Genomic DNA, 13,969 nt, shown 5'->3' on the forward strand with positions numbered 1-13,969 from the left:
CTATTTCAGCTAGGTAGCAGAATGATTGCAGACCCTTATGAGTTTCTGATTTTTGAGTTTTTTAAATGATCTAAATTTGTAACACACCCAAAATTTGTTGGTTGACAAAATTTGCTAAGATTTACAAAATAGTGTGTGTGTGCATGAAATAAGTAATCCACTATTTTTACCATCTACATTGTTCTTCAGTTTCTATGATTCTTAATGGTATCTCTTACATTTGTCTGTGGTATATGAATTCTTGCAAATTTTCCTTAAGTTCACTTGTATTATTCAGGATATTTTTGTTACCAGCACATAAAGATCTCTTCAATTCAATATTCTAGTGTAGAAACAATCAGATTTTTCCCACATGGAAATAATTTTCGTCATTTCTAGAAAGAGCTTATATTTGTATATTTGTTTATTAATAGAGCTATTGATTTCAAGATTGGGCTATTTCTTTTGTTTTTGTTTTTCCTCTCCTGGATTTTGGCAGTTCCTAAGTGTATTAGCTACTCCTTTTTGCTATTTAGTCTTGGAAAATTGCAGTTTTTATTTACTGGTGAGTGAGTTATAACTTGAGAGAACTCCCATATCACCCCCTAATTCTGACAAGCAAATTCTGCTTTTCCTCTTGGACCCGTCACAAGTACATTAGAGTTCCATATGTAGACTAAGTCATTCCAAAAAATATCACTAATAAAGGAATCAATAAGGATTAGGTCATTTCCAAATGACATATACTTCAATGTTATCTTCTAACAAATCTAGCGTATAAAAACTTTTTATTTTTCCCGTTTGCATTTATTATTGAGCTCAAAGATAACTGATTTTACAATTAATTTAAGTCAACTACAAATTGGAACTATATCAGTGTAGCAAACTTGTTCTTAATTTATTAGCTGGAAACAGATATACCAACAGGAATTACCTTATGTACATGAACGTGAAAAATAATGAATTATGATTCACTTTTATATTCATCACGGTGTTTGACTCGAGTTATACACTAGAAATCATAATTTGCAAGTTATTATGACACAGAGTTATAAAGTAAATATGGAGTAATTAGGTTGTAATTTGATATGAACCAGGAAAACATTAATCCCAAAACTCTTCACCTGTCAAGAGCCCAGATTATTGGCAAAATGAACTATAAGGAACATTGCCTGAAAACCTGAAGTTAAGCAAAAAAAGACTCTATTTAGCCAAAATTGAGTCTATGTACTTAACTCAGTAGAAGTTCTCATTTTCATATCTTTTTACTATCAATTTGCATAGTCTTCGTAAGTTTAGTGATCTGGTTTCTGAATCCACAACAAATTATTGCTGAGGAAATGCTGCTTAGAAAAATTCACTGACAATATCAGAAAGCAGTGGCTGATACTTTTCAAGTAAGCAAGGACCCTGAAAACCTGATACAAGAATTCAGCAGAACAGCAGACTGATGACACGCACTCCAAACACAGAAGGCTGGCACAGAGTTAGACACGTAGCAGCATCCGTTGCATGTACTCGTGTCCCTGAGATGACAAAGAGTAAATTATGTTTAATGTATTTTCTTGATGAAGCAAAGAATGTGATTCTTTTTAAATTTCCCATCAAAGATGATCGAAATACTAGTTTTCATGCTTGAAAGGATATGCCCTCAGGTATCTAGAAATCTTAACCTTCTCATAAACTCAGAAATACTTGTACTCTGAAGATTCCTATAACCATATGTTTAATGTATTTGAAATTTTAACTATTGAAAGGTAAATAAGTTGAATAGAGAAGAAAGAAGATAAAATTGTGTGGGCTTACCATTTAGTCTCTATGTTACATTGGATGTTAGCTATATATCATCTATTACTTTTTCTTAATGCCAGAACAACAGGTATTTGAACATTTTAGTTGCCTTTAAATATATTTTTGGATAGTTTAATTATAATATTGGCATAGTAAATAAAGTACTATTATTCCTATTTGATTTTATTTTTCCTATAGCTGGAATTATCATAGTAAACTTTTTTTTCAAGTCCATATCTTGAGTCTAAAAGAAGAGTTTTAGAAGAATACATAAGCGTATTTGGTTCATAAGGAGAAAGTTGTAGAGGAAGAAATACATAAACTTATGACATATAATTGTGTTTTAAACTTCTTTATACCTGAAAACTCAGCTAAGTTGCTACTTTTCTGCAACTCTTGATGCCCAAAATGGGTCTTGGGGAGATTGGGTTTTGTAGCACGGCATGAAATTTTTACTATAAATATAGATTTATAGTACCCTTTATGTGATAGTTTATAAGAATCAATTGTTTTCCTTTGTGTGTTATTTATAACAATAGCTCCTTCCCCCTTTTTCTAATCAAGATTATTGAATAGTAATTTTGCATTTTATTCAAGTAAAATGTCCTATAAATTTTTCCTCTTGGTTTCTTAGTTGTGGATTTCTCAACTTTTTAAGTTTTAAATCACTAAGAGAAGTGATATATAAAGAGAACCTGACAGGTTGGTTTAGAGAAAGTATTATTTTTTTTAATTTAAAAAAAGAGCAACAAAGAAAATGAAAAATATAATCTTTCCTATAAGATGTATACATCTTTGTTATTTGTTGTTAAATTTGGTCTTGTTATTCCAACTGATGCAAAATTCTTTTTACAAAACACTGAAATAATACAGATCTTTCTTCATTGTCAGCAGGATGAGATTGTCTGAAACGAAGAATAGGTATGATAGTTTTCTTAGATTTTGTACATCATAGGTGGCAAAGACACTATCAAAATATTTGTTAATAAGCTTTAAAATGTACTAAGAGGTACTTTGAAAAACCAAATGCACTGAGAGAAAGTGACATAAATTTTGAGAAAATTTATATTTGAGAAAATAATATGAAATTCTTAGAATGTTTTTTATTTGCTGTAGATTGTGTTAGCATGCTATAAACATTAGAAAGTTTATTTACAATCTACCTTAATTTGGAGAAAGAGAATGATAAGGTATAACTTGTATAGAATTAATTATAGCTTAATGTAGCCTAGTAGAATTCTTTGCCTAGTAGAATTCCTTAGAGTTCTAAAATTTTTTAAATAATCACAATATATTGGATTGAATTCATTATGTTGAATTATATATCTTATATTATTAAATGTTTTTAAACTATCTAATGGGCAAATGATTAATTCTTGAAGTTCAAAATTAAAATTGTTGTGTTTGTTAGTTTTGAACACATATGGCTATACACATACATTCATTTATAGGCTCTTAACATTTCTACTATCAAAATGTTCTGAATGATATTTGTTTTGTTTGTTAATTTTATTGTTTGGTGTATTTTGTTGTTCTAAGACATTTATTTCAGGTTTAGATTGAAATAAGTGTCATCTAAGGTTTAGAAAATCTAAGGTTTAGACTGAAATAAGAAAGACAAATAGTCTTTGTCATAAACATTAGTTTAATAATCTTGTGAGCTAAGATAGAATTAACAGCGTTAAAGCTGAAATGTACAATACTTTGCCATTTGTCTTTGAAAAAGTTGTTTTTGATAGTATTTAGATATACCATAAATCTGTTTATCCTGCAGGTGTGATGAATGCAGACTGTGCTACCATTTTGGCTGTTTGGATCCTCCTTTGAAAAAATCTCCTAAACAAACAGGCTATGGGTGGATATGTCAGGAGTGTGATTCTTCATCTTCTAAGGTAAGGGGGGAAAAAGCCTATAAGAAAAAGTGCTGTTTCCCTTCATTTTCATAGCTTTTCTATATCATACCATCAGCTTCCTAACTTTAAAGAGAATTGGAATATGAAGGACCAACATTTTAATCTAATTTACTTTAAGAATGTATTACCTTGGTGATTTTATTGCCCTTAAATTAAGGAATAAACAGCCCTACTAAATTATATAAATTTCCTCTAAGGAATAATTTAGCTATTTTGTGTATTCTCTGTGTTACTGTAGCATATTCAATAGTGCTCTAGTAGCCCAAAGAAGTCACCCTCTGCTAACTTTCCGCACCTAGGGAATGATGGCAGGGCAATTCTGCCTTGAGTCAAAGAAATTTGTTTTGACAAGTATATATATGTGTGTGTGTGTGTGTATATATGTGTATGTGTATCTATATATATGTATGTGTATATATATGCATGTATGTATATATATAAATGTTAACCAACAGAATAACCAAAAAAATCCAATTTTATTTTGTAGATGACTCATCTTAAGATATAATAAGTATACTGTGAATGTTTTATAAGGTCTGTTCTTTTAGAAAACTAGTTTTTATATCCTAAAATTTATTTTTGATGTTTATTTTAGCTGAGTAGAAAGGATGAAATTTCTGATAAAGTTGTTTAATAGTTTATCTCCAAAAATAAACTACTGAAATTATGTCTTTTGAATATCAATATTATAACCTTAAATTGTGGTAATATACAGTTTAAGATTATTGTGTGTGTGTGTTTTTAAGTGTGTGAGTGAATAGCTAGACTCCTGATGCTTTAACTCATTTGACAGAAATATTGAATATATTTAAACTAAAACATTCTGGTTAGCTGTATTAATCAAATTGTTCTTCCTTAAATAGGCAATGGAAACTAACTGGCTATAGTAATATGAACATCAAGGCATCTTTCTTAAATGCATTTGTCTGTGCTAGAGTGAATTAAAATTAATACTGAATTTCTGTCTGATCAGGGAATCAAAAATATTCTTTTTATCATTAGTTAAAATGATTTGTACCAGGTTACCACAGAGGCCATTAGTAAAAGTTTATTTATTAAAAAATGCAGAAAGCATTTGGTTATAGAAAAAAACTATTTAAAGGTTTTTTAAATAACCAAATTTATTAAAAATTTTATGTATTTGTATACCGATTATTAAAATAGAATATACTATGCATTTTATTTAATAATCAAGCATTTTTGCCCCATGTTTTAAACTATATAATATCAAGAATTATTTTCCATTCATTTTATTACGACCCAGATTTAAGAGGGAGCATATTTAATATCAAAAAGTTTTATTACATAATTAAAAAATGCTTTCCAGAAATTGTATTTAAATGAAAAAAATAGTGGCATACTATTGCTTTTAAATAGTTGTCTTATGGGACTCCTTGTGGTATAATATAATTTTTCTAAGTGCGATTTTTTGTTTGGAGTTTCCTCCTACCCTCAATGAGCAAGTTAGGAAAGCAATTTTTGAAAAAGGATTATTTCCTTTTATAAATATGCCTTTTTGCATATATTCTTTTGCAAAGGCTCTTTACCACCACAAATATTGCATTGTATTAAATGCAAAGAGTGATTTTGTTAAGTTATATAGTAATTTCATTAATGAATATTGAAAATGCAAGGGGGCATATTTTACATATTTGAGAGCATATTATACATTTTTTAAATGCGGTAGGTGCCAGTGGCTCTTGAGAAGGGTAAGGAGTTTTTGTTTTTCCCTCTCTAGCAGAGAATAGATCTTTGGACTCTGAAAGGAAATCCATTAGGAAGGCACATTGTTAGGAAACTTTCACTGTATTTGCTGTACTCTGACCTGTGATTAACTAACAGATACAAACAACCAACATTTTCAAAATTTCATCCAAATATGGTATCTAATTTTTGGAATGTCACAGCAGTTTACTGTAAGGATTACATCAGTGAAATGAATTTGTATTTTTATCATACCAACTTTATATTATATACTTCTTTTTTTCAATGAAAAATTGAATTTAATATAATAATTAAGCTGAAAGTTAAGGAAACTTAATTCATTCCCTTGAATATTTGTGTTGCACTAATTCTGTTTTGCTCACTTTTTAAGACTTCCATCCTGACAAGCAGGTAGTAAATTTTCTGTTTACATTTTCTCTTGAGAGATGTTTGCTAGTATTGAGTCCCAAGAAGAAAGCATTAATAGATAATATCATGTTCTGTAATTCAGTGAATTGCTGCAGAAACTTTAAATTAAGAAAGCAGTATATTATTAACATCGGAGTCAAGAAAATATTATCTTAAGGCCTAAAAGAATCCCAGAATGAAAGTTGACATATTTTGCTTATACTTCATTTTCCTCTGTTTGCTTTGGTGGAATGTTATTTGTTAGGTAATACTGGGTATATTTGCCATGTTCATACATTTTAATGATTTGAAAAGCTAAGATAGAAGTAGTTATTTCCAGGAGAAAAGGAAGTGAATCTGTTGCCAGTAAATTTAGGTGGATGGAAGTGAATGTAAAATTGTTATAGCCATAAAATATATATCCAGCTTCCTTTCCCTGGGGTAGTCAGGATTATCAAGTTCAAGCAATCTTAACTTTTATTATAAAAATTAACTCACAAATAAGAAATTATTTATTTTGCTTAGAATTTTAGATAATACAGGGTAGGGGTATATAGTTGAGTATGTGCTTGAAAATGCATTGCACTTTAAACATTATTTAACTGTTAACATTATCTCCAAATTTTGCATACCAAAGGAAACTCTAAAATATTGCCATGTATACTCTCAGCAGCATGATATATTTATACATGACTTTGTCTTTCAAGTAATAGGTTTTTTGCTGTGGGCTTTATGAGGGCAAAAATCTTCTGTCCCTAATCTGCCTTTTACTTTTATAGAAATTCCACAAAAGTCTTACAAGATTCATCAGACGGAAATCCATAATTTTAAGTTTTAGCACATGTAAGATAAAACAGACCTAAGTTTAGTTAATTTTAATAATATTAATTTAATAACAATTACCTAAAAGTGGAATGACTGTTTTTGAGATATAATTGACATATATCAACATATTAGTTTCAGGTGTACAACATATTGATTTGATATTTGTATATAGAATGACTTTTTATTCTATCCAAACCCATGAAGTATGGCTTGATAAGACTTTCTCTGCTGTATCAATCCTTCGTAAACCTAGCTAGTCACTTTAGGTTTCATGAAAAATGACCAGCTCCATGGACACAGATATGTGCATATACATGTACACACACGGAGACACAAATCCGTACACGTGGAAACACACACACACACACAACATACCTTCTCTCATAGGCTATGCTTCAAAGACATTTGACTAAGGCAGCAGCTATCCAGGCAGTGAACTGTGTTTATATTTAATGGAGCTAGTTCATTGCTACCTATCACCATGCATTAGGGTTTTTTCCCTGCTCTTTAACATGTTGTGAAAATACTATTGCTAATGAATGCTGTAAGTCTGGAAAAGTAATGTATTTTATTCTTCCCCTCCACCTCACTCATCTCTTGTTTTTTCTTCCATCTCTACTTCCATCCATTAGCTAAAGCCAAATACCTGGAATAATCTTCAAGCCTTCCCCATCCTTGTCCCATATAGAAAACCATTTCTTGAGTCCTCTAAAAGTTTTCTTTCTTAAATGTTTCTCCAGTCTTCTCTTTGCTCCTTTTCTCCACTGCTACTGCCTTGATTCAGTGCCTCACTTTTTCCTCATTCTATCAGTTACTCTTATTTTAGAAGCTATCTAAATAGTGCTGTCAGACTTATCTCCCCTTTCATCCATTCTCTTCACTGGAGGCCTCCAAAATGAAGTGTTTGCACCGGGAGATAAACAAGATGACTAATTAAATCAACTTAATTGTATATAACGTTTCATGTTAATTTCTATGTCTGTGTTATTATTTTATAATGTAAATAATATATTATTACTATAGAACAGGACTATAACTTCACACATATGTACTTATGTTAAGGTACATATTTAAAATATTTTTAGTGTTGGGGTTCATCAACAAAAATATTTGGAGACCATAGTCCTATACTGCTATTAGAGTAATCTTTCAGAAGGTGTATTTGTCACACCTCTGCTTTACATCTGTCAGTGTTTTTTCATCCTCCTACATATTCAAAACAAAACCAACAAAATCAGGAAGTTAACGTTGATACATTATTACCATCTGATCCTTAGACCTCACTCAAGTTTTGCCATTTGTCCCAGCAATGTCCTTTATAGCAAAAGGATCTAGTACAGAATCATTCGTTGCATTTCGTTTTCATGTTTCTTTAGTCTTTAATCTGGGCAGTCCCTTAGTCTTTCCTTGACTTTCATTACCTTGCCACTTTTGAAGATCTACAGGGCAGTTGCTTTGTAGAATGCCTTTCACTTTGCATTTTTCTGATCTTTTCTTGTGGTTATATTCATTTCATGCATCTTTGCTAAGAATATCACTGATGTGATGCATTATGCACTTCTGTCAGTTGACACATGGTTTTGATTTGAGCTGTCGATGGTGATGTTAACTATAATTACTTGACTAAGGAGTTATTTGCAAGTCTTCTCCATTCTCTTCCCATTTCTAATTAATAAGTAATTTGTGGGGAAGAACTTTGAGACTATATAAATATGGAAATATTAGTATATGTAAGTATATATATATAGGATATATAGCTATCTTATTCCTTCTCAAACTTTCATTTTCTCTTTTGTTCAGTGGGTTATATTGGTTATCATCATTATTTATTTTGATGTTCAAATTGTCCCAAATTTGGCTAATGGAAGCCACTTCATGCCAGCTTCTGCCATTTCAGCCTGGCATCTGTGTCCTTTTGACATGATCCCAGTAATTTTTGAGTACTTCCTTACTAAAGATGTTCCAGGCTCAACTTATGCTTTTCTTTCCTGGACCCAGCCGTTTCTCCAAGGAGCCCTGGTTCCTTTTAGTGGAGAATAGTATTTAGAAACCAAGATCTTGGTACTAGATGTGTTCATTGTTACTGGGATATTGCTCCTCCTAGGTCTTCTCAGTAGACAGAGCCAAGGACTAGATGTACGTATGTACAGTCACACACATACACATTTATTTCTATATTTCTGTGCCTTTTTAGATATTAGAAACGATTCTAGTTTTCTCCCTGACAGAAAACTGGCTCCCATTATCCTTAATATATATTTTTATATGATTAATCCCCTGATATAAAACTAATCTCTTGTCACCCTCCACCCCCACCCCACAAGGACACCTATTTTACTTACCATAACCTGATGGCTTTTAGGAAGAGGCGAGAGAGGAAATAAGGGTGGACATTTATATTTTTTTACAAGCTCCTCAAATTATTTTAATGAGCAGTCGGGAATAAGAATTACTGTTTTATGTATTTTATGAATTCTTCAGTTATTAAAAAAGTTTTCAAGCTAAAAACTAACTTTTTTAGAATTTTAAAATAAATCTACTCAATGTGTATAACCCAAGTCAAACTTCAACTAACTGACATTTTGAGATTTTATTGTATACTTACATATAAGATATAAGGTAGACTTAATATTTTTTTAAATATAGGGCACAGTTCACCATTCAGTCTTTTCCTAGGGTATACTTGATATAGATCTGAACAACTTCTGTCTGCATAAACGCCCCAAATGAAGATAACTTATTTTGACATGGTCAAATGAACTTGTATAAATATTTCTTTTAAAAGTGCTTCATTCAAGTCATATGTATTCACAAGTACCACTGAGAATTTAAATATACATCGTATATTTTACAGTGACTGTGCCAGTTATGATTCTAGCTTTTCATCCTTGTTTAAGCTCTGTTTTGTTAAAAGCCAGAGTATACATGACAGGTCATTATCTGACTACTACAAGATGATCTGTCTTAGCTTAGAGACCTCCATTTGTTTCACTCTTATTTGGTATTTCTAGTATACTACTCTTTTTTAGCAGTAATATGTTGAATTCGTATGCATAGAAATCTCATCTAAATCCCTGTGGAAGATTTTCTGAACTACAAATGCATGACATGCCAACTGGGACAAATGGTACTTTTTGATAATCATTTGTATTAGAAATCCCTGAGTAGGGGAAGTATGATATTTTTCATTTTTGTTTTATTTCCCAAATTTTCTGTATTGAGCAACTAGAGTTCTATAACTGATAGACCTACATCAAAACGACAGTGTATCAATATTCATCTTCAACTCAGTCATTGAGAATTTTGCCTCTTTAAGAACTGAACAGAACAATCTCTCCAAGGAGTATCTTGCCACAATACATTAAACTAGCACGTTTAATTGAACCTGGTAATATTGGAAATTGAATGTCTGAATTTTATGTATTATGAAGATTTATGAAAAATATAAAATTAAAATGAATTATCCTTTAAAGTTCTTTTAAATTTGAAGCATATAACTGACCCATAAAAAAAGGACTTTTTAATATTTTAACTGTTCGTTTGACCTCTGGGATTTATCTGACATTAGGTTAAATTTTAAGTTTTTGAATTTAGCACGGTTGACAAAGAAGTCATTTTTAGGTAAAACTTATATACCACTTAACCGTCTTAATTCAGTATTCTTCTAGCAGTTGTGTGACAAGCATTAGAGCTTTATTGAGTTTTGATTTGCCTTTTTACTGACACAGGTATGTAAAAGTTTTTTCTACAGTATCCTACATTAGAATCCCATAGAACAAATCTCTGGTGGTTTATAGACTTCCTGAAGTCTGGGAATTAAAACTGTGGTGTGGTTATCTTTGATGATGGCTGTAGGTAAATGTTTAAACTTTAGATTTCCTCTTTGCTAGTGTGTCAGATAAAGCCCACAAACTTCCAGTTCATCTTCTAAGTTATCTTAGACTTAAGTTCAGGCTGTTGCAGTTACTCTAGCATTTTCTCTGGCAGGCAAAATTGTTTGTATAAATGTCTTTTAAGCCCTTAGTTTCTAATTGAGTACTGTACTTTGAGACTAGTGACAATGATTTGTGAATTCAATGAAAAGTAATAGCCATTAACAATTCCACTAATTATAGTTGGTGCTATGCTTTTTTTAAAAAAAAGTAGAGTGTATTTGTTTAAACCCAACACTTCTGTACTGAACTGATTATTTGTCATTATTGCTGGCTCCAAGAGGTTGTTTACTTGATTGTCCTAGAGATGTTTCTGAAACCTATCCCTAGGTAATATTTTTATCATGTAACAATTTTCAGAAAAACAAAGATTATTTGTAGTTATTCTTTATAATAGAATTGGAATCTATTCCAATCTGTTTAGTTCTGTAACCTAAGGTAATTTTCATAGGGACTGTATAATACACAGGAAGTGTATTGGAATACTTCAGTAAGTCATGGTCAGGTATTCCTTAAGAATCTTTCTGAAAATATGATTTCTTTCCTCTAGGTAAAGTTTGTCAATGTTTATAACATACATTTTTATGTATTTCAACATCACATTCACAGAGAAAAGGATTAGACCCTCTAAAATTAGACAGTTGTTTTCTATATTAATAATTGGCAAAGTTGAGAAACTAAATCACTTTTTAAGTTACACTTACTACAAACTGGAAAAACCAAACCATTTTCTAATTCAGATGGCATATGGGCCTGATGTGTTTACATAGCATGCTGTGGAATACCATATGTGATGAAAAACTAAATCGTAACTGAGATAATTAATCAAAGTACAGTAGGGTGCCATATATAGGAATGCCTTTCAAAACTCACCAAGTTCATACTATCCTTTAGTTTTAAAATAGTTTTTTAATGTTTTTATGTTTTATTATTTTGGAGAAAAAAGTCACCTACTAAAATTCTGGTAGTTAAACTGAAGGTTATTTCATTACAACTTTTAAAAAGTTAATAAGAATATTTTTATCTTATTAACTTAGCATTTGAAATATTGAAATTGGATTATATGAATATGCCAACGTAAAAATTCAGAAGGGTGGGGCCGGCCCGGTGGCGCAAGCGGTTGGGTGCGCGCGCTCCGCTGCGGCAGCCCGGGCTTCGCTGGTTCGGATCCCGGGCGCGCACCGACGCACTGCTTTGGCAAGCCATGCTGTGGCGGCGTCCCATATAAAGTGGAGGAGGATGGGCACGGATGTTAGCCCAGGGCCGTCTTCCTCGGCAACAAAAGAGGAGGATTGGCGGATGTTAGCACAGGGCTGATCTCCTCACAAAAAAAAAAAAAAAAAATTTCAGAAGGAATACAGAGTATATTAATTATATAAACTTGTTAATATAATATGAGTGAGAGAGACGTTGTTCATCACAGAGATGGTCCTAGTTGAAGTAAGCTAGTCCATTCTCAGAGTTGTGCAAGTGATGCCTGAATGATAGGAAATGCTTAAATCCTGGCTTCAAAAAACAGAGTGAGATTTCATGTATTCTATATGTAGATACAGTTAGATAGTTTATTCCTTCTAACTTATTAAACATTCAGTTTAACTATTTCATTATTTTGTACTTATCTGTTAAAAATTGTCTTTCTAACCTATATATTCTGGTTTAAGAAGTACCCGTTTGCCTACAACTAAGATAGACTTCTTCAAATCTAAGCTAAGAAAATTCAAAGAATGAACTCTGATAGTTAATGGAATTGATTTCTGAAATCAAATATATTTAAGCGTTCTAATCTTGATGTTCTGCTAGAATCCTTACCAAGATTAAGAAACTGTAGATTAGGGGTTGGGGACGTAGTGAAAGTGTGTTATGCCATGTTAGTTACATTTTTACGTATTCATTTTTTGACATTTCCGAGATTAGACGTAACTGAGATTATAGGAAACTATAAGAAGTTTATATCTTTAAGTGATAATACTTCATTTTTCCATAAAAATTCGCCATTAAATTTATGGATTTTCTTATAATCTGAGGCATGTTGAGTAAAAAATAAAGAAAAGAGTAATTTAAAATATATGGAAAGTCAAAGTATACAATATGATATAGAACAAAGAACTTCATGACCTTTGAAAAGAAACAAACTGGGTTCAGATATTTACTATTTACTGTGCTTGTGACCTTCAGCAAGTTGCTTCACTTCAGTGAGCTTCAGGTTGCTCATTTGTGAAAGGTTTAATAGCGATATTTGGAATAATACAGGTACTCAGTAAATAACATCTCTTCTTATTCTTAAAAATAAGCAAGCATTTTAGCTACAGAGAGAAAAGTTCAAAATTAGTGATAATGTTCTGATTTTCGAATATAAGAAATGTTTTTGAGAAGTAATTTGAATAGCAATTTTCTGTGTTTTATTTTTTATCTTCACACATACCAGGTAAAAATCTTTCTTGAAAATCTTTCTTGTCTCTTCCAGAGTTTCACACTAAATAGAGTTAGATCATGTTTAACTTTTTCATTCACAAAAAGGTTCATTTGTTTTAATTTCTTGCTAGAATTGAGGCAATGAAAGCTATTATAATTAATCTATTTTTTAAACTTAGGCACTTATAGCTCTCTAAACTTTGAAAATTACACACTCTTCCATAAGATATTTTTTCTAAATTTATAGCAAATAGTTGGAATTTTTTTATATTGATAGCAATGACTATTTCACATTAAATATAGAATTATGATCCTCTGTGAATCACACAGATCATACACTAATGTATTTATTTTATAAGTAGAATGCTAAATATATATATTTAGAAAGTAAAGATTTACTTTCATATTTAAACTACTAGCTCTACCATTGAATAACAGGAAAAGACGTAACTGATAAGGGCATAAAAGGGAAACTTGTTTTAACTGAAGGCATGTTTTGTTAATAGGTGAAGAAACATCCAAGAAATTTCCCATAGACTGTGGAGGGGCATTATTTCCTTGTCAAGGTCTTGAAAACTATAAACTTGAAACAGAAATGAAAATAAAAAGTAAATAAAATAAAATTTCTAAGTAACAAGCCGCTGAAGACAAGTGTAAGATAATTTATGAGTCCACTTGTCAAGGTGTATGTAGTTTTTGATAATAAAAGATTCATCAAGCCTAACGAATGACTTTTAGGGAGCAGGCATATATCAGCAACACATCTTTTTATTGTATTAAATGTTTGAATACTTTTAAGAATGGAAATGTGGGAAGCTCTGGGCTAGCACTTTCACATTCCTTGTGGAGTCTGGAAATTAAGGTTATTAACTTTTAGGTCATGATGTGTAAACACATTTGGAATTTCGTAACATGATTATGTGCCTTTAATATATCTTACAGTGTTTATGCCAAGAGAAAGCCTCATTCTTAAATAAGGAAATTTGCACTCATTCTCCAAGGCTA

General features: G+C 31.2%; 1 protein-coding gene across 4 annotated transcripts in view; it reads left to right on the forward strand.

The window, feature by feature from the left end:
* The window catches only part of PHF14 (PHD finger protein 14), a 187,244-nt gene that overhangs the window by 128,661 nt on the left and 44,614 nt on the right, over positions 1-13,969 (forward strand). Inside the window, exons 17-18 of one of the 4 annotated variants that reach the window (XM_058526320.1) lie at positions 2,662-2,691; positions 3,545-3,662. In XM_058526320.1, coding sequence (XP_058382303.1) covers positions 2,662-2,691; positions 3,545-3,662 — 148 coding nt within the window. Of the gene's footprint in view, positions 1-2,661; positions 2,692-3,544; positions 3,663-13,969 lie in introns of those variants that run through there. The other 3 variants (XM_058526329.1, XM_058526356.1, XM_058526338.1) reach the window with 3 other exon arrangements.

The sequence above is a fragment of the Diceros bicornis genome, chromosome 3 (genome assembly GCF_020826845.1).
Source record: "Diceros bicornis minor isolate mBicDic1 chromosome 3, mDicBic1.mat.cur, whole genome shotgun sequence".
In the NCBI taxonomy this organism is placed as follows: Eukaryota; Metazoa; Chordata; class Mammalia; order Perissodactyla; family Rhinocerotidae; genus Diceros; species Diceros bicornis.